A 21,108-nucleotide genomic window follows, 5' to 3' on the forward strand; every position below is an offset into this window, starting at 1 on the left:
ATCACCAGCTGCTTTTACAGGCTTTACTTAAAAAGTAATTTACCAAGGGACGAAAAGGGGTATTTGGTTAGCAATTGCTCCTCCTCCATTACTACCTCAGAAACATCAGACATTCCAACTTTTTTTTTTTTTTAATAAAACTTTAGAAATAGCAGCTGAACCTTGGAGAAGCCAGCAACCACTCTCCCAGCCCTTAGTCTAAGGTGTGGTGGTGTTTGTTAGGCATTTAAATGATAGAGTGAAAAAAAAAAAATGGAGCCCAAACCCTTCTCCTCCAGCAGATTAGCTCCAGTGGACAGTTTGGGTGCTGCGAGTGGCATTTACTATACTAAATAAGGTCTCTTCACCGTCACCTTCTCCAGGGGTGGTTCCAGGCCCCAGCATGCCAAGCCTGCCTGCTGTGCTTGGGGCAGCAAAATGCCTTGAGCCGCCCCGACCTGGTCTCCCCTCTTCATATGTCTGTTGAATACACTGGTTGTCTCGTTATATGCCAAGGTTGGAAGCTCTTTGGGATGGGAATATTAAAAAAAACACATCCCATTCCTAGCCCAATAGAACCCTGATCCATGCTGGGAAACCTCCAGCTGCTAACACAATAAAAAGATCTTCTTTCAGGCCCACAGTTATCCTGTCCAGGAAAAATGTATCCACTCATCCAAGTTCTAATGTAAAAACTAGAAAGCTAAACAAACCCCATGAATCCTTCTCAAGGCTTAGCAGCTCTGGAGAGACCTTTGTTGTGTAACGTGCAGTGAAAGTGCTAAACTGCAACAACTTTAAATCCAGACTGGCGTGTTGTGCTCTCTCCTCTCTCTATTCTCTTACATCAAAGAGCAGTTATTGGGTGGGATACAGGAACTCCGGACTGGAAATTCTATAAAGTGTGATATAGCAGAGGTTTAGACTAGATGATCAATGTGGTCCTTGTGGCTTAAAAAAACAAAAAAAACAATCTATGAAGCTCACCGAACAAAGAAAGATGCAAATGTTTTTGCAAAGGCTTCTTGGCCATGTGGACAGGCCCTCTCACCTATAACATATATGGGAAACAAACACATTCACCTCGTAAGGGAAGTTGCATGCATTTTAAAGCCCTTCTTTGGTATTAACAAGGCCAGGTATCACCACCCCTACAACCAACGCGCCCCCCCCCCCCCATGAAACTGAAAATGCTATATCATGCTTGCATGGCCAAAATTAAAAGGCAGTAATAGAAGAGCCTTATAACTCTGATTTGGCTAAGACCTGTCTTTTAAACTGATTGTTAACATTCATATAATATTGACTCTGACAAAACCAAGTTCAGTGAGAGCAGTCAGTGTGCAAGATACCCCACTGCACCTCATGGGTGCCTGACTGCCTCTCTGGCTATTATTCCAGCTCACAAGAATGATGAATAGCAAAATGGAGTAGTGAAGCACAGTCACTTGCAAATGCATGCTCTGGGAAGAGTCTGACTTAGACTACCTCTTCACTACCCGCCATATCGGCGGGTAGCAATCAATTGCTCGGGATCGATATATCGTGTCTCATCTAGATGCGATATATCGATCCCCAACAGCTTATATCGATTCCGGAACTCCACCAAGCCGAGCGGAGTTGCAGAATCGACAGGGGGAACCGCGGACTTCAATCCTGCGCCGTGAGGACGGTGAGTAATTCGATCTTAGATACTTCAACTTCAGCGACGTGAATAACGTAGCTGAAGTTACATATCTAAGATCGATTTTCCCCTGTAGTGTAGACCAGCCCTTCCACAGCAGAGGTTCACACTTGGTAGAGAAGCATTTTATTGTGTTACTGTGTGTATATACCCTGACTAGGGTTAGTGTAGGGCACGTAGTCAACACAGGTGACTACAGATTAGCACTGAGACATGTTAGCGGAATTTTAAAAAATAATAGTCCTGAAGATCACATTAAATGGATTCCTAATGACATATACATAAAGATAGTTTCAGACATTAGAGGGGAGATGGCTTATTGACAAACAGCTTTAGCTCTAAACTAATGAAATGTGTAACTCAATCCATCTGGAACAAATAGAAAACAGGGAGGACAATACACTGGGGCCAAGGTTTTCAGATGTATAGGATGCTGGTGACCAGCACGTTTGAAGATCAGGCCACTTCAGTATGTTCCTGAGTGCTCAAAGGTGCAGCACTAGGGGATGGATGTGTTCCTGCAGTTACTGCTCATATGATGGTTGTGGTCATACCAGAGCAACTCCAAAAGGAGAGCCATGTTTGCAAAGGTGGTAACACCACCAAACACATTTTACTTTTTAATGAAACTACAGCAAACCCAGGTTCAGGAAGCAAAAAGCAGCAGGTGAAAGAGGAAAAATTCTCCCCACCCTGTCTCAGCAATCAAATAGTAAAGTTCAGGAGCTGATGAAGTGGATTGAGATGATACCTCTTTAGAAGTTCCAACAGAAACCCTCTCCCTGTTCTTCACAGCAACTGAAGGGAGTTTGTCAGCAGAAGTAATACAGGACAGCTCCTGTAGATTGCCCGTACAGACCCTCTCTCCTGAGATATTTCCGCCCATGACTAACCCAAGAATTATCTGAGGCCTGGTCTACACTGGAGGGTGGGGGTGTTGATGTAAGATACGCAAATTCAGCTACAGGAAATCGATCGCTACCCGCCGATATGGCGGGTAGTCTGGACGTACCCTGAGAGATTTAATGAAGGATTTTATCCCATTAGGTTAGTAGCTAAAAGGGTGCCTCCAGCATCTTACCCTTAACAGCCTGACCAACCCCACAGTGCATAGGTCTTACTCAGCTTGAAATTTGAGGCCACTTTCAGCAGGAGGCTGCAGCACCACTTCATCTTTGAGAAGCACTCCCTAAGCAGGGCTAGTCACTACAGCCTGGAGCTCTGGGACCCTCCTGACCAGCACTGTCACAAGGAATGCAGGCTTCAGAGCCAGGGACAGAACATTCTCCTGGAGATTGAAATAGACACCAGCAGTTTGCCTAGGATGAGGGAGAAGCGTCTCAAGGGCATTGGGAACACAGAGGTGGGATGTTAAATGATCCCTTTCAAATGCTGTGAGATGAGCATAGAAAAACTGAAACTTCTTCCCCTGGAATACAATATGCCAGTCACTGAGAGATTAACTTTAAGGGAAGTTACTGAGCAGCCCTATTGCCTTACAGTTGATAATGCCCAGGACCAGCACTGACACAGATAGATGGTCTATTTCTTCTGTCTGTGCTGCCTAAATAGAAAACTTTCCTCTTGCTGCTACACAGGGTTTTCCTAATCACGGTTTCCAATTCTCTAGCAGTATCTGCCAGACCTCCTGTACTACTAACTTAGCAAAGTATAACCTTTGTGTGGGTTAGAATCCAAGAAAGAGGGAGGCAGATGCGATTCTGCATGGCAGCAAAGCCCCCTGTGACCTACAGCCATACTTGGTGACTGATGAATGTGGGAATTTTGGTAATTTTTAAAATTTCTATGCACACCTGTTTCTCTCTGGACTTTATAGTGCTATGAATTGAGTGCAAAGGGAAGGGGCAGGATTGGAATCTTGTAATAGTCGGTCTGGAGACAAGCGCCATTAAACTGAATAAAGGCTACACCTGTGAACGGAGGATGCAGAACAAAGGAAACGCCAATGGCCAGGACATTGACACCTAGCCACCAACATTCTCCCCACTTCCCGAGCAGGCAAACCGGCCCCATGCTGGAGAGGAAAGGGGAAAGGCACATGGCTGTGCTCTCCCCTGGGATGGGGACAAAAACAGGGAGAGAACGGAAGCAGAGATGGTTCCTAGAGCAGCATGACTCAGGGACCCCTGATGCTCGTGTCTGAACTCTATCTTAACTTTTGCTTCTTGATGCTGACCTGTGATGTTGCTGCAAATATCAAAGCACTGCTCCCTCCACAGGTGAAGAGCAAGTCTCTCACAGGAGCCTAGCTCGGCTGGGGTTGGTGCAGGAAGCCACACAGAAGAATATGGATCCGTAGCCCTCAAAGGTTGTTTCAGAGTCATGGAGGCCAAGGGCCTTTCCCCGTGGAACTGTTTGGATCCTGGAGAGTTACCCCTTCAGCCCCCAAGGAGCTGGTTACACTCTAGGGCAGACACCAAACCTTACAGATCAATGACCGTTGACAACCTGAGGCTGGGATTTTGAAGGAGACTCAAAGTTGGTCACAACTCCAAACCCACCCTGAAAATCTTGGGGCCTCCTCCCTCAGCATGGATGAGATTAGAGGCTGATCATTGCCTACTCAGGGTGTAAATTTAGGGGGAATTTAGCACTAGTTAAGCAAACAGGCTTCACTCAAGCCTCTAAAGGCACTGGGCCTGTGGGACAGATTGGAAATCTAAGGTTAGGAAAGGGGCATTCTTTAAACTTTTGCCAGAGCCTCCATCCTTGGAAGAAGGATGGTATAAGGTAAAATAGTTCCTGGAACCAAGATCCCTAGCAAAGAAATGCCAATCAACACTCAGTGTTTATCTATTTACAGTGGAACTAGGCATAGCTGGAGAAGGAAGCAAACTGGACCTTTTGGTTAGAGGCTGGAGGAGTTCTGCTGTATGCGTATGCATCCTTAGTTGCTTCCGATCGGCCCTGCACCTTTCCATGGCACAACAGAAAGCCTGCATTAATGGGCTGGAGAATTCTGGCTTGGTGTGGAGTGTGTAGATACAAGTCAGGAGTGGTGATCTGTATTAACAATACTTGAAAGCATCCCAAGCTTCTCACTGAAGTGCTTTCCATGGACCCTAATGAGAGCTCCCCACCAGCTTTCATGTAGTCTCCACCTAGGTGTATTTTTGTCTTTAGCCCAAGTTATACTCATTTCTACACTGAGGAGTGCTTATGGCACCTTAAAGACTAACAGATTTATTGGGGCATAAGCCTTCATGGGCTAAAACCCACTTCCATCAGATGCATGGAGTGGAAAATACAGTAGGATGTGTGTATTTTATATATATATATATATATATATACACACACACGCGCGTGCGCGCAAAAAGTCCATCTTTTCATGTACTCTCTCTCTCTATATATCTTCCTACTGTATTTTACACTCCATGAATCCGATGAAGTGGGCTTTAGCCCACAAAAACTTATGCCCCAATAAATTTGTTAGTCTCTAAAGGTCCCACAAGTACTTGTTTTTGCTGATACAGACTAACACGGCTACCACTCTGAAACCTGTCAATTCTACACTAATTTCTCTTCCTTTTTGGTATTTAGACCTTTCAAATATTTCCAAGTAGCCATCTTATTCCCCTGCCTTCCCATAGCGTGTGGCAAACAATGTTCATTCTTTGTCTTCTCTCACAAATCAATACCCACAACACTTTATTCCTCCAGTTTGACCCATAGGCTACATCTACACTTGGAGGTGAGTTTGCAATGCCCAACTCACATAGTTGTACTCAAGCTAGCATGCTAAAAATAGCATAGCCAGGACAGAAGAGGTGTCGGTTCAAACTAGATGCCCTGAAGACGTCCCCACCAGGATCCCCTGGCTACGTATGTACTTGGGCAGCCTGTGCTACTCTGGTACACTGCTATTTTAAGTGCACTATCTTGAGCAGAGCCACTGAGGGTGCATATATGCGAGCTGAGAATCACACACCCAGCTCCGAGTGTAGACATAGTCAAGGTTGGCACAAAAAGCTCTACAGGGTACTCCAGAGGGAATGTGGTCTTTCAATTTTGTATCACCCAAGCAGAAGTTTGGGTTTCATATTAAGGAGCGGCCCTTGGAACTCAAGATGCTAACCTAGTCAAACACACTGACTGGAGCCCAGTGGACTGGCACAGCAGTTGTGTAAGGCGCGGGAACCATGCCTTGTTTTTTGGTAAATTACAGAGTGAGCAGATGCAATTACGGAGTCTTACCAAAATGTGCATTTCTAATGCTAATTGTAAACAACCCCAGATTGTAAGTTTGCTTTTTTAAAAAAAATGGCAAACACAAATGCATTAAATAATTCTCCAACTTCTGACCAAAAGTTTAAGCAGCATATACTCCGCTGTCCTCACCATTTTAGAAACAAGCACCACAGGTGAGAGAGAGCGAGAGAGAGAGAGAGAAGGGAAGCAGTAAAAAGCAGGCTGTCTGTCTCACACAGTTTATTTAACAATAGGTAATAAGAAATCAATTTTAACAGTCTATACAGTGATCGAAAGTTCATATTTATAAGTAATCAACTTTAATTGCATGATTTACAACATTTGAGGGTTTTTTGCTTTCTATTTTCAAGTTTTACAGAAAGTGGAAGAGGCTGGGGAAAGGGGAGATAGAGAAAGCAAGCATAAAGAAGAAACCCCAGGGACTTTTCTCAGGTTAAAATCATCCTCTCGGAATTCTTACCCTCTTTTTTATTTTTTTTTCTTTTGTTAGATGTAAAAATAACAAAAAAAATCTTTCAAGAAAACAGAAACCACAATATATATACTACATCCATTTGGCAGCTGCCCCTGTGTATTTGCAAAAATGTTGTCTTCTCTACATGTACAAATTATTTTAATACTTGAAGTTTTTTTAAGCTCAGACTCTTGTATAGAAAATTCTTGGAGGACAAAAGTAGACTTCAGGAGGGGTGGGTTATTTTATTTTTACATTTTTTCAAAGAATTGATATCTTTCCAACCAAAGAGGAAAAAAACTGGTATTTATTTTTAATATATATTTATATATATGTAATGTATTTTTAAAGCAACATTAACCCCTTTTGTCCTCCGGTTTTAGGAAATGTTCTCCTGTGGGTTTTTTGCAGTGATGTGAGGAAAAACCATAATAGGGAAAATGTTAACCATCTGCCTCAGTAAATAATAACTATCAATATTACATATTTTCATTAATTTAAAAAAAAATAAAACCTATTGGAGGCATGAGAAGGGGGCCAATTTGGTCAGCAGCCAAGAAACCACCCTTTCCCCCCCTCCACCTCCCAACGCACGCATGCGAGGAAAAACAAGAAAAAGGACTGGTTATGATTCCAGCCATAACAAAAATATATTCTTTGTATTCTATTGTCCCTCAGGTTCATTTTGTTGGTTTCTTGTTTTTAAAACCACAAACTACTGCTGCAGAGTTCGGATGTGTTCCAGGGAAAAATGTTGTTTTAGCTAAGAAAGATTCAAAAAAAATTTGTCTTTAGTACAAAAAGTCTTGAGAAAATAAGTTTTTTTTTTTGCTCCCAAAATGCTACAATGTGTCTAGTGTATGTCTAGTGTACTCTGTGAAAGGTTTGAATTCAAGTCTGAGTTATCGGAGCTGAGTCCCAGTTCCGTGGCGCTTGTACCATGGAGGCCTGCCATGCCTGGATTGCCAGCAAGCTGAGAAAGCATTGCACTCTGGTCCGGGCTGGCAAAGTGCCCCTGATCCATGGGGTTAGCCTGGGCGGCTACCAGTCCTGGATGTGGGGAGCTGGTCTGCGGAGAGACATGGTGTGGAGAAGGTTGAGGTTGCATCCGAGGGGAAGGGCTGGAATGGGGGGGCTGGGACTGGGGTCGTGGTGAGGGTACAGGCTGTGGAGAACGCACTTGATTGGTGAGTGATGAAGGGATCTGCTGGCCCTGTAAGTGTGGGGACTGGGCCTGACTGGGGAGCATGTGCTGTTGGGGGCTCATAGGGTTGGGCTGAGCTGGGGATCCCATTTGCTGCTGAAGTAGCCTCTGCTGGAAAGCCTGCTGCAAACTGGCTCCTGTCTCTGCACTCATTGCCTGTGGAAGCTGGCTCATTTGTCCCATAGTTCCTTGCTGCATCTGTTGCATATGATGCTGCATCCTTTGCTGTTGCTGCTGCTGCTGCTGCGCGTAACCGACACCCTGGGGTTGCTGAAACTGATTATGGTTGGCCATCCCAGGCCCCAACCCTGGACCGGCTCCTTGCTGCTGCTGCTGGCGCTGCTGCTCCATCATCTGCTGCCGTCTCATTAAAAGATCCCGAAATTGTGGAGACATCCCAGAGTGATTCATGTTCATCGGCTGTGCCTGAGGATTCATCCCACCCATGGCCTGCTGAGGCGGCTGCTGCTGCGTCTGTTGGGGCATGCTGGGCCTTTGGACCCCGGCTTGCATGGGGTTCATATTTTGCATCGCTGGGTTTGGGTGCACCCCTCCTTGCTGCCCTTGCATGGCTGGCTGTGGTTGAAGCCCTGGCTGACTCTGTGGCATTCCAGGCTGCCCTGGCATACCTTGTGGATTCTGAGACACTGCATACTTGGCAGCCCTCTGCTTGATGAAAGCAGCCAGTAGCTGAGGGTTGGAGTGGAGGATGTTAAGCACCTGCTGCTGCTGCATTGGGGAGCTGGGAGACCTGAGAGTCCGCAGTAAGTTTTGTAAGGCTGCCTGGGGCAGAGATGCTGGTTTTGGCTGAGGCGCACCAGGAACCTGACCCATTCCTGACTGAGGCGCCATGTTCATGGGCTGCCCTGGCTGGGCTACTGACATCATGGATGGTCTCTGCATTCCTGGCTGGAGCTGCTGTGGTTGGGGTAACCCACTCTGGGCCCATGGTGGCTGCTGCTGGATTCCCGCTGGCCCCATGCCTTGATCTATATGACTGCCAGGCCCTCTGGCCATCTGGGGAGGGTTCATCCCCATTGGTGGCATTGGATTCAGTTGGGGCATCTGGTGTTGAATTGGCCTTTGGAAAATCTGAACTTGTGCCATCTGACGCTGAGTCTCTGCTGCCCGCTGGATCTGCATGGCCATTTCTACTGCAGCTGGAGGAGGACCCTGGACTGGTGGCTGAGCAGTCTGAGGTGGAGTTGGAGGAGTTATCTGGCCACCTGCTTTGCCCTGGGACACAGCACCAGAGGGTTGAGTTCTCGGCATGGTGTAGGGCGGCATAGTATTGGGAGGTGCAGGTTGGGGTTGTGAGGCAGGCTGGGGTGGTGGCTGGGGTTGTGGGGTCTGTGGTGTTGGCGGCTGCTGGCCTGTTGGAGTTGTTGGTGTGGCTGGGGTTGGTGAAGGCAATCCTTGCTGCTGACCTACCACACCGGTTCTCTGCATGCTTGCCATCCTCCTTCGGAGCATCTGCGCCTGCTGCAGACGGTGCTGAAGTTGCTGTTGGCGAAGCTTGTGTTTAATGTTGAGGCAAAAGGGAACCGGGCATTTGTTCTCCTGGCAATGCTTTGCATGGTAGCAGCAAAGAGCAATTAGTTGTTTGCAAATAGGGCACCCTCCGTTGGTCTTGCGCTTGCAGCCTTTGGTATGTTGGACAACTCGCTTCATCTTCTGACAGGACGGCAGTGAACAGTTGGCGTTACGACACTGGCAGGCATGGACAAGGGACTGGATACAGCGCTGGATGCTCAGGCGGCGAGAGTCGCCAGGGCTCTGGGTGGTTGCAGTCTGCTGGTTGTTGCTCTCATCGTCTAGGCCAAGGCCCAATTTCTCCATCTTGTGGTCATGGTTTTTAGTGTTATAACAGGTGATGCACAGGTCGTAATCCTGAAAAGAGACCAAACATTTGGAAAATTAAACAGCTGTCTACATAACCTAGCACAATAAATATACGAAATAGGGTCATGTTCCTAACGAGGGACATGGACTGTGGTTGGGGTGAGGGAGAAAAATTGGCCTTTTTGTTGATTATAAAACCAGTATGGACCATTGTGATCATCTAGTCTGACTTCTTGTGTAACACAGGCCATAGGACTTTCCTGGATCAACGTCTATTTAACTAGATCACTGATTTTAGGAAAATGTCCAGTCTTGATTTCAAAGTATCCAGTGACGGAGAATCTATCACAACCTATGCTAAATTGTTCCAATGGCTAATTACTGTCACTTAAATTGGCATCTTATTTCTAGTGCAGATTTCTCTAGCTTCAACTTCCAAAGCACTGGATCTCATCGGTTTAGCAGGCAAAAATATGAAGGGCCCTCATCACACTTCTTTTCTCCACATAGGTAGCTCTAGTCAACCTTTAAACATCTCTCTGTTAAGCTCAATAGACTGAGCTGCTTGTGAGCATGTTTTCCAATCTTATTCATTCCTGTGGCTCTTCTCTGAATCTTCTCCAATATATCACTATCCTTCTTGAACTGTAGATGGTAGAACTGAATATTCCAGCAGCCCCACCAGTGCCAAAGAGAATAAAACTCCCTCTACCTGATATTCCCATTTATACATCCAAGGATCACACTAGCTCTTTTGACCACAGCGCTACACTGGGAGCTGATGCTCAGGTGATTATCCACCACGACGCCCAAGTCTTTTTCAGAGTGACTGCTTCCCAAGGTACAGTCCCCTATGACCAGTGACCTGTGCTGGCCATTATTTACCACTCTCCCAGTCTTTGGATCATCTGAAAAGTATCACTAATAATTTTATATTTTCCTTCCAGGTAATTTATAATGTCCTCTGTGCCCAGGTATTGGCAGAAGTCCAAACAACTAACAGTGAAAAGTGCATGGGCAAAACTGTATCTGACATCTATACAGACCAACAGCCAGGGCTTGGAAAACCTGTTTGCCCTGAGGCAGTAGAAATTTCACCTGACCAAGTGGGATCAGGGGACCACTGACTCCTTCCCCTGGAGGGAAGGAGGACCTCAAGGAACAGAGTAGCCATTCATCCGCTTGCTCCTCTTCAAGAGAGGAGTGGAGCACAATAGTGCCAATTCTTTAAGAAGGGGAGAGGGAGGAGCAGATTGCTTTTCCCAGTGAGGAAGGGGAGCACAGAGCAGAGGGGCCACATGGAGAACAGATGGGAGGCTGGGGGGGCGGGGGGTGTGTTTGAAATTCTTAGGAAGGCAGAAGTCCTACCACATGGTAGGGGACCTGGTATTCCTAAAATTAGTGAAGAAAAGAAAACTCCCAGAATTCACTAACTGGAGAACCCAGAATTTGTTTACTTAGGTGTATGTAGGAGGCAGAAAGTCAAATTTTATTTGCGGTTTCTCAGAACTGAATTTAGGGCACAGTTAATTTACTGGTGGAGGAGTGAAGATTTAAATGAAACAAGCATGGTTAAGGTGATTACAACCTTTGGGGGCATACAGCAGCACAGCTACTTTTCACTCAGGATAGCACACTTAACACCTCCCATTCCAAACTGCCACAATGTAGACTGGACAGACATTGCTATGAATGTAGGTTTAGAAGTGATTTCAGGTAAAGAGTCTCCTTAACCTTGGTGCCCAGAGCTAGTGGGGGAAAAAACATCTTATCAGACATACCTCACAGACAGTGCAGTGCCATCTGGTCTCTACATGATGCTTGCATTCATTGCAGGTGTAAACAAAGCGGTCCTGGCTCTGGGTATGCAACTCCACTAGCATGCACATGGTTGACCACTGAGCTCTTCGTAGTGAGGAGAACTCCAGGTGTTTGTCTCTAGCAAGGGTGAGGAAGGCATCACGCCCATCCATCAAGTCACATGGAATGAGTGGGTCAGGCTCAACAATAGGAGGCAGGGAGTTTGCCGCAGGACCAGCGATGAGACGGATCACAAAGAAGACCTGAAAAATTAAGTAGAAGTTAAAATCAGCCATTGACTAACCTTAACTACAAAGTAAATGCCATTCCATGGCTACTGATGTTAGCATGCTGTGATGGGTGGGGTGGGGTGGTTTTACAGCAAGCTGACTACTTGCATGGGTCATGAAGGAATTTCCACTTCTGCACATACAACACTACATAATTCACCAAGTGCACTATGGCTCCCCGTCCCCCAACACCTTCCTCTGATGCAAATACGGACCACTGAACTAAATGGACCAATGGTCCAATCTGGCACAGCGAAGACTTTTATTTATGAAAGCTCTCTACACAGCACAGGTGTGATCTGTATTTATTCCCATAGCTTTGACAGGAAAGAGTCTAGATGGGGATTCCATCCACAAATACGTACTTTCTTGCTAAATTCTATATTAAATGTTTGTGCACTTGGCCACTCAAACAGAGTAGATACTTCTCAATCCAATGGCTTTTACCTCTTTTTGCTTCTCCATGGTGGCATACAGCTTCTGGGAGAGATCGTTGGAGACATTGGGCATGCCAGGCTTCTTCTTATTGCCACGACTCAAGCTGCTCTTGTTTTTACTTGTCTTCTTATTATTCTTCTTTTTGGCATTTTTGCTGTCTCCCTTACTCACCTGCCAGAGAAGCCAATAACTTTGAATTTGTAGAATAATAAGAGGCATTTAGGTGCCTCTGACAATTATTTAAAAAGACAGTAAATCAGTATATCAAAATCTAAAGCACTTTATTAGGCTAGCACCTCCAGTCATTGGAGAACTAAGAAAAGCTTTCACAATAATTTACTATGAAGCTAGGAAAATGTTCTTACCAACTGTCCTGGAAGTCTGAATTAATTTGATCAGAGTCATTCCAAGATGCCAGAGTGGCAATATAACCATCTAAAAAGTATCTGAAGAGTGTAAACACCCAAGAGAGATATTTGTTTAGGTTGGACTGAAGGGGTAAAACAGAGAAAAGGGATAAAATTCATCAAAGACTGGCAATCAGAAAAAGGTTCTCTAACCATGAGCTCTCTTAGATTGTGGAATCATATCCACATGATGCAACAGACGACCTTGATACATTTAAACCTGGAGAAGTCACTGAAGAACACATATGGAATGAGAGTGCACTGTCCAGAGATCTGGGGAAGGAGCAGACAGTCCATGTGACTTTATAAATCTCTCTCATTTCTGTTATCTTCCCACCAACGCAGCCTCCCTAACCATTTATTCCAGCTTAACTCATCTCTCTAGATTGCCTCCAACAGAGGTAGTTGTGCCTTTATGTCCAAGAAACGGGTTTTACTCCCACTTTGATCTTGATTAACGTATATGTGAGGATAATGGTAGCTTCTAGTCTAGTGTGATCACTGCTCACTAATGAGTACAGTCATGCCTTCCAGTCCCTTCTGTAGATGCTTTTTATGTACTTTGTGTGAGAAATAGGGTATGGGAATACAGACCTTAAACTTTATTTCTTCAGTGGGTTTTATTCTGATAAGCTTTAAAGTAACTTCGTCAAGATGAAAATTTCCAAAAAGAAGCTATTTGATATAATCCCCAATTCCTAAATAAAGATTACTAAATTGTATTGTTTGCAAGAAGAATGGTGACATCTGATCCTAAAATGTTCACACTTATTTTGTGCTGAACTTGTCATAAACTGCTGGCATAATGCCATCTCAAGACCCTTTCATCTGGACAAGGCCATGTCAGCTTCCTTACAAGTGTATTTGATATTTTTGGTGGTATCTGAATACTCTGAATACAAATACTGAAAACTTAAAAAAAAATTTGCTGGTTTCAGCAAGACTCTCTCTCTCCCTTCACCCCCCAATGCTAGCCAAAAAGATGACCTAACTCAAACACAATCAGATCAAGCTTCATGGCTTCAAGGTAAGACTCTCATCCGCTTTGTCCAAAGACCTTGAAGAAAGGTGCTGCAAGGTAGCATAGGAATACCATAAGAATTACAGGTAAGACTGAGAAGTCTTGCCTTTTGGATCAGCAAGCCACTGAGGAAAGACTAAAGTTCTAGAATCCCAAGACTGATCACCTCTGAGGGAGGTTGTCACAACATAAACAAATAGGCTATGCCAGGCTTTGGCCAGTCTACCTGCACATGAAAAAGTCCATTAGCAAGCAGCACTGTCAGCAACATCGCTGTCTGGCTTGACTGCAGGTCCCGTTCCTATTTCTAAAGAGCCTAGAATACTATGTAAGTGCTCTATTATCTTAAGTGTCTTTTCCCTTCTTCTATTTGTCTTTTACTTTTATTAGCTGGGCAACATCTCAGCCTTTCATTCTTTAATTTTAGGGTGTAAAAACGTGGTTGAGTATATGAGCATCGGTAAAGTCCACCCTGGGAAGCTGCCAGAAAGTAAGTTCCACAGGCTTAAGTAACCCTACAACAAAGTCTCAAATATACTCATTAAAGCAACTTCTGTCTTCTGAATCCGAAGCAACTTAAAACGTGTCAGCTGTAATCTAGGATATATAAACTGCTACGTCAGGGTTGTCAGACTTCTGCTTATCAAAGTATTCTGCAGAGACCTGTATTTTAGTTGCTTTTTTTGGGAAGGGGTGGGAAGGAGGGGAAGATTAGCTACCACAAGAGAACTGAAATCTAAAGAGGAAGCTTTTGTTCGGTTGTGGTTTAAAAATTATACAGCTTGTTTTCAGTACCAAATATTTAACCAGCTCCAAGTTCAGACTGACTAACCTTGGTAAAATTCTTAGTTGGCATTTGTAACTGAACTGACAGCCACCTCCTTAGTTCCTTTCTTTGAATTTATAAGGACTAATTATTTGTTGAATTAATCTGATAAATTGACTAATTTGATCATTTAATTCAAATCTAACTTGTTGATTTAGCCTTGATTGATCTTTTTGCTTTATCCTTAGTTTCATTTAGTATGGCTAATTGCAACTTAGTTTTAATAGCTTAAAGAAAATTTATAAAATTGATGAAGAGTCATTTCTTTAAAAAAACAAACAAACCTAACCAACAAAAAAACCCCCAATCCTAAACAAGGATCTTGATATCAGCTGGTCAAGCTAAAACCCTGATCACCTCCCCCAACTGATCTTTGACTCAACTTTTAGACCAACTTTGTTAGACATTGAAAGACTACATAACCGCAGAAATTCACGACTGGAATGTTAAATGAATTGTTATAATCTCTTCAGGAAGCACTGAGTGGGGAAAAGGGGAGAGGGAGGGGCACCCTATGTTGAAAATGGCAATACCTATTTCCGAGTCACTCATAACTCGGACAAAAGTGACCCTGAATGCTCATACATCAATATCTTAACAGATAAAGCACAAGTGGGGTATCAGCTGGTGTCTTCTACAGATCACCAAAACACATTAGGGAACAGGATGACTGCCTCCTTATGTACCTCTCTATGATCTGTAGGCGGAAAAAAACCTGTGAGATCATGGGGGACTTCAATTTGAGTGACATATGCTGGAAGTCTTATGCTGCCAGTACTAAAAACATCCTTGGAATTTCTAAACATTATAGATGGCAATTTCCAAACTCAAGTGTTGCAAGCCAACATGGAGGATTTATTTATTAGACCTCATCTTAACAGAAAAAAAGGAAGTCATCACAGAACTAAAAAATAATGGTAGCTTAGGTATAAGTGATCATGACGTGATCCCATTTATAATATGCAAGCAGAATAAAGGCCAGACCAGTAATATGTATATACTTGGTCCTGATGTCATATAGCTGAACACAATTTTGAGCCAACTCAGCTTAGAGAAAGAATTTAATCTGAAAAATGTGAATGACAGTTTGGAATAATTTAAGAACTGGGGTTACTAGATGCATAGAAAGCCACAATTCCACAATCAAGGAACAAGGCTGTACTGCATAAAAAAACAACTTGAGAGAGGAAATGAAGATAGGTATAAAAAATAATATAACAAATGGAAGAAGAGGAAAGGAGATGGAATGAATATATATCAGAAGTTAGGAATTGTAGAAAATTGATAAGGGAAGCCAAGTGGCACAAGGAGAAATCTATGGTCAGCAGAGTTAAGAACAATAAGGAGTTATAAAAATGTTTTAGGGACAAAGAATCAGGTCCATTACTAGATGGAAATGGTAGAATCATCAATAATAATGCAGAAATGTCAGAAGTGGTCAATAAATATTTGTTCTGTATTTGAGGAAAAACATATGGTGATAACACTTTCCATTCCACTAGTATCTCTGGATACTAAACAGGAGCTACTGAAGTGAGACATTTTAAAAATCAGCAGGTCCAGATAATTTGCAACCAAGAGTTTTAAAAAAATTGGCTGAGGAGCTCGATAGACTATTAATGATGTTCTTCAATAAGGCTTGGAGCACCGGGGAAGTTCTAGAAGACTGGAAGAAAGCTAATGCTGTGCCAATTTTTAAGAAAGGTAAATGGGATGATCCGGGTAATCACAGGCCTGTCAGGCTGACATCAATCTCAGGCAAGATAATGGAGTGGCTGATACAGGACTCAATTAATAAAGAATTAAAGGAAGGCAATGTAATAAATGCAATTCAATATGGGTTTATGGAAAACAGATCTTGTCAAATTTGGTATTTTTTTAATGGGATTACAAGTCTGGTTGATAAAGACAGTAGTGTTGACGTAATATACTTAAACTTTTGCAAAGCATTTGACTTGGTAACATGACATTTTGATTGAAAAACTACAATGACAAATTAACATGGCACACATTAAATGAATTAAAAAACTGGCTAAATGATAGGTCTCCAAATATAACTAAACTAAACATCGTCTAGCAGGTGCATTTCCAGTGGGGTTCTGCAGGGACTGTTATTGGCCCTATGCTATTTAACATTTTTATCAATGATCTGGAAGAAAACATGAAATCATCACTGATAAAATTTGCAGATGACAAAAACTGGGAACAGGTCAACGATTCAGAGTGATCTGGATCACTTGATAAACTGGACACAAGCAAATAATATGCATTTTAATACGACTAAATGTATACATCTAGGAACAAAGAATGTAGGTAATATTTAAAGGATTGGGGACTCTATTCTGTGAAGCAATAACTGAAAAAGATTTGAGGGTCATAGTGGATAATGAACATGAGCTCCCAGTGCAACACTGTGGCCAAAAGAGCAAATGCAAGCCTGGGATGCATAAACAGAGGAATCTTGAGTAGAGTAGAGAGGTTATTTTACCTCTGTATTTGGCACTGGGTGCGACTGCTGCTGGAATACTGTGTCCAGTTCTGGTGTCCACAATTCAAGAAGAATCTTGATAAATTGGAGAGGGTTCAGAGAAGAGCCACGAGAATGATTAAAGAATTAGAAAACATGCCTTATATAGTGATAGACTCAAGGAGCTCAATCTATTTAGCTTAACAAAGAAAAGGTTAAGGTGTGAGACTTGATTACAGCCTATAGTATTTACATGGGGAACAAATATTTAATAATGGGCTCTTCTCTTGGAGTGGAAGGTGTAACATGATCCAATGCCGAAGTTGAAGCCAGACAAATTCAGACTAGAAATAAGTGTAAATTTTCAACAGTCAGAGTAATTAACCATTGGAATAAATTACCAAGCATTGTGGTGGATTCTCCATCACTAACAATTTTTAAATCAAGATTAGATAATTCTTCTAAAAGATCTTCTCTGGGAATTATTTTAGGGAAGTTCTATGGCCTGGGTTATACAGGAAGTCAGACTAGATGACCAGAGTCATCCTGTCTGGCCTTGCAATCTATGAAAAGTGTCAGTCATGGACTCACTGTTACGCTCATTCTGCGCTACTCAGCACTCTCATAGCATTTAAGACAAACCAAGGCTAAAGTCCAGTGACACAAAGTGTCCACCTGAATCTGAAGATGGGCTGGCTGATAATGGTTTCCAAGGCTCCCACACAATGATTTTCTGGCTCCCAATTAAGTAGAATGATAGCAAGAATTCAACTTACAGGTAGGGAAACAGGAGGGGGAAATCAGCACTATCTGGGAAAGTGGGAGAGCTGAGTCTCAAAATAAACATGCATTTTAGATAAACCTAAAGACAGTTATTTCCACCCCCAAATGGAAGCTTTAAGCCTTAACAACATTTAATTCTGCACCAGGGACCTAGGGAAACTAAGTGAAGATATAAGAAAAGATGGAGAAATATCATGAAGAGTTAAGGTAAAAGGAGATTCCTTACATCCGTGCTCTCATTGCTAGTGTTCTCTTCTCTCTTCCGCTCTTCCTCTTCTTGTTCTAATTCCTTAATGCTCTCCTCCAGCACGTTGGGCCAGAAGTCCCCTTCAAAGTAAGGCAGCTCTTTTGCACTCGTTAGACGATCTTCTGTTGCCTGCTTAAAAATATCCTACAAAAACATACAAACTTGGTTACAGCTATCATAACTGTGCAAGTGAACCAGGGCACTCTATTCTCAGAGACAGCAAAAAAAGCACTGAAGACAGCATCCAAAAAAAAGCTAAGAGACACATTTAGCAGTGCTTTAATTATGGATAGTTTGGGCCAATGATTCAGGCATTTAGTCCCCACAGAAAAAAACCTGCATTAGTAGACTGCTAGCCACTCACTGCAAGCTCCACATTTATTAGATAGAACAGCAATATCACAACACTTCCTACAGCCCTTGATCTCAAGTCAACATAAACCTGTAGATCTGAGGTTCTTCTAACTGCATCAGCAGCCCAACCATGTATGTTAGGGTTTTTTTTTTAAAATGCTATGATATCCCCAAAAGATTAACTCCACATTGGCTGTTCTTTAGTATTCCCATGATCTGTAGCTTTGATTTTCTATTTCTTTGGGAGCAAAGGAAGGTGTGACATTACCTCATACCTTTTTTACCAAAATGGCTTCAAAAGATGTGTGGTTTAGATAGGATTTACGTATTTTAACCCCAGACTGCTAAATACTCAATCCAGTTCTAAAACACAAGTTAATGCCTTACAAATTTCTTTGAATAATTCCACATTGCAGGACAAGCGGTAGGAAGAGAACTAAAAACAGACTGCTCATGAAGTCCTACTGCATCTAGTTTACATTTAACCAACCTTGTAGTCATGGACAATGCGCTCTGACACAGATTTGTCCAGCATCTTTTTATACCACTCTTGCAGTCGCTTGGGCTTGGGTATCTTCTGGTCAGGAGGATGGCAATGGAAAATATAGTCATCTCCTTCACTAGGTGGGCAGGCCCAGATATGTCCAGTTGTATATCTACCATTGTAAAAAACAACATCAATACATCAGGATGCTGATGTTTATCACTAGGGTCTTCTATTCCTTTCAGCCACAAGGTGGAGCCAGCATAAAGTCTGCTGGTACTACAAGATGGACAACTATTGCAATCCTCTTCCTGATCTAGAGTTGTCACTATATATAAGCAATGGACACCATTAATAAAAACATTGAGTTGTATTCTGATTGGCATATACATACAATATGGGCATGCATATTTTTACTAATAATGCACAGCCCTACTCTGTGCAGCAAAAAAGCATTTTCCCCCCCACTCTACAGGTAAAATCACTAAAGCCTGACATACGCTTGCAACTGTCATCTACCACTGCATTACAATTAGATGAGAGAAGTATAAATTCTCAGAATAAGGAAACAGATCATTTCAGCACAGGAGCCAGGATTTTCCTTCCCCAACAAGACAGAGGAGCTGCTTACCAGATGAGATTCCAAAAACTACCTTGTCTTCTGAAACCTACTTTTCTTTCCCAGCACTGATTCCTTTCTCTCTGCCTTCAAGGCCAACTAAAGGAAGAAAATTCCTCTATACCCGGGAGTTCTCCAAGTATATTTCCTCTGTAGCTCCTAGGGAGCATGTGTTTCAGTACCATGAAACCTGAAATCATCTAGAAATTAACAACTGTGAAAAGCTATAGGACCACAAAGCCAAATTTGCCCTCGGTTCCTTTCCATCTATTGGTAATTTGAAAGATTCCCAAAACCAGGGAAAGGAGTGTAGACAATATACTCAGAATTCCAGTTATAAGTATCCTTCCTTGATTCACTGAGCACAGTCTCTGCAGATCCCCCGATCCCACTTTAGGGCCTTGTCTACATTACTGCTTAAAATTTCACACCCTGGAGGGATGTAAAAGCCACTCCCAAGCAACGTAACTTACATAGATGTAAGGTGGTGTCTACACTATGCTATGTCGGTGGGAGATGCTCTTTCGCCAACATAGCTTTCACTTCTCGTTGAGGTGGATTAATTACGTTGACAGGAAAGCTCCCATTAATGTAGCATGTCTTCACCAGATGTGCTAAATTGCAGAGGTGTCGATTTAGCACAGTAGTGAAGAAAAGCCTTAGGAAGCTTAGCTTCCTTCATGCCAGGAAAGTAGTTACCTGACTGATTATTATAATCCCAAAACGAGCACCTGACATAACCCATAAGCACAGAAAGCAGCATGACGTGAAGATGTGGACTGAGCTTCATAAAGCAGTTTTACAGATACTGGGGTAAGGAAATTCCATGGTGGGAACATAGCATAATACATGGGGTCTGCTTCCAAGGTCTTTTATACCTTTAAAGAAACTGCTCCACAAGTCTCTGCTGAGAAACCACAACTCACTGCAGTGTCATATCCCCTTCCTCCTCCTAAACCTATCCCCCATGGTTTTGTTGCCCCTTCCATTGTGTCACTGGTTGAAATTAGATGGCATGCTCTTCAGGGTAGGGTCCATATATCATTTTGTCTGCACTGCGAGGTGCCTAGCACACTACTGGATGCTGTAAAATAGGAAGAAGGATTAAAGGCTTACCCTAATTTCTTGACATATTCTAGGTATCCAATTAATATTTCATGATAGACAGCAGTCCTCAGGCATTTAGGGCGGAAGAAATGAACACTGTCGAGGTAAGATATGTATACTCGCCTAGACAAAGACGAGGGGAAAAAAAAAAAATACATGACACTAAAGAACAGAAGGCCAGAAATATTTCATAGTATTTGTATACATTCATTCATGGTATTTTCTGTCCTTGAAGAACCTAATGCACAAGCCACTGTCTTCAAAGGCTACAGGTCCCATCTACCTCCAGGAACTCACCTTCCTTTACATCACCTCTGGTCTCCAAAATCTGACCTCTCCCACTCTCTAGAACAATCTTGTCCCTCTTCCTCACTGACTCCCTGTTTCTTTACAAACTAGACCCCAAAATCCATCTCTTTCCTGATGCTGGAACACCACAACCAGATGCCCATTCTGTCACTCACCTGTCTTCAATTCCTTCTTACTATAAACCTTACTGTTTTGTGTTGGGATATACTATCATGAATAACAAAATTTAATTATGCTGCATTGACGTTTTAAATCTGGGACTTCAGAAGGCTCATCCCACTGAGACTTCTGAGCAAAGTAAAATTTAACCTCCCTTGATTGACACTGTAGCTCCTCACCTCTGATTAGGCGGGGGGCAGTCTGAGCCATACTCCTGTACATGCATACCGAAGAAGCACAAGTCTACACCATCAATTTCCTCAAAAGCAAACAGGGCTTTTGTTCGATAAGGGAAGGACTCTGCCATCTCTCCACTGTCCACAAACCTGCAGATATCATAAAATAAAGAGGAGAGTAATAAATACTTTCATTCCATCAGGACAGTGAACACCACATGGTGATAC

General features: G+C 43.0%; 2 protein-coding genes across 5 annotated transcripts in view; one reads left to right on the top strand and one right to left on the bottom strand.

Moving 5' to 3' along the window:
• Positions 1-21,108, top strand: part of CHADL (chondroadherin like) — a 209,871-nt gene that overhangs the window by 115,486 nt on the left and 73,277 nt on the right. The window lies entirely within an intron of this gene.
• EP300 (EP300 lysine acetyltransferase) overlaps positions 6,096-21,108 on the bottom strand; it is a 129,278-nt gene continuing 114,265 nt past the window's right edge. For 2 of the 4 annotated variants that reach the window (XM_075067968.1, XM_075067960.1), the window contains exons 25-32: positions 20,884-21,030; positions 20,246-20,359; positions 18,517-18,682; positions 17,652-17,816; positions 16,664-16,738; positions 11,931-12,092; positions 11,175-11,456; positions 6,096-9,441 (exon numbers count right to left, since the gene is read on the bottom strand). In XM_075067968.1, the coding sequence (XP_074924069.1) occupies positions 7,201-9,441; positions 11,175-11,456; positions 11,931-12,092; positions 16,664-16,738; positions 17,652-17,816; positions 18,517-18,682; positions 20,246-20,359; positions 20,884-21,030 (3,352 nt within the window). In that variant the 3' untranslated portion in view covers positions 6,096-7,200. The remainder of the gene's footprint in view (positions 9,442-11,174; positions 11,457-11,930; positions 12,093-16,663; positions 16,739-17,651; positions 17,817-18,516; positions 18,683-20,245; positions 20,360-20,883; positions 21,031-21,108) is intronic. The other 2 variants (XM_032787674.2, XM_032787664.2) reach the window with 1 other exon arrangement.

The sequence above is a fragment of the Chelonoidis abingdonii genome, chromosome 1, assembly GCF_003597395.2.
Source record: "Chelonoidis abingdonii isolate Lonesome George chromosome 1, CheloAbing_2.0, whole genome shotgun sequence".
Taxonomy (NCBI): domain Eukaryota; kingdom Metazoa; phylum Chordata; order Testudines; family Testudinidae; genus Chelonoidis; species Chelonoidis abingdonii.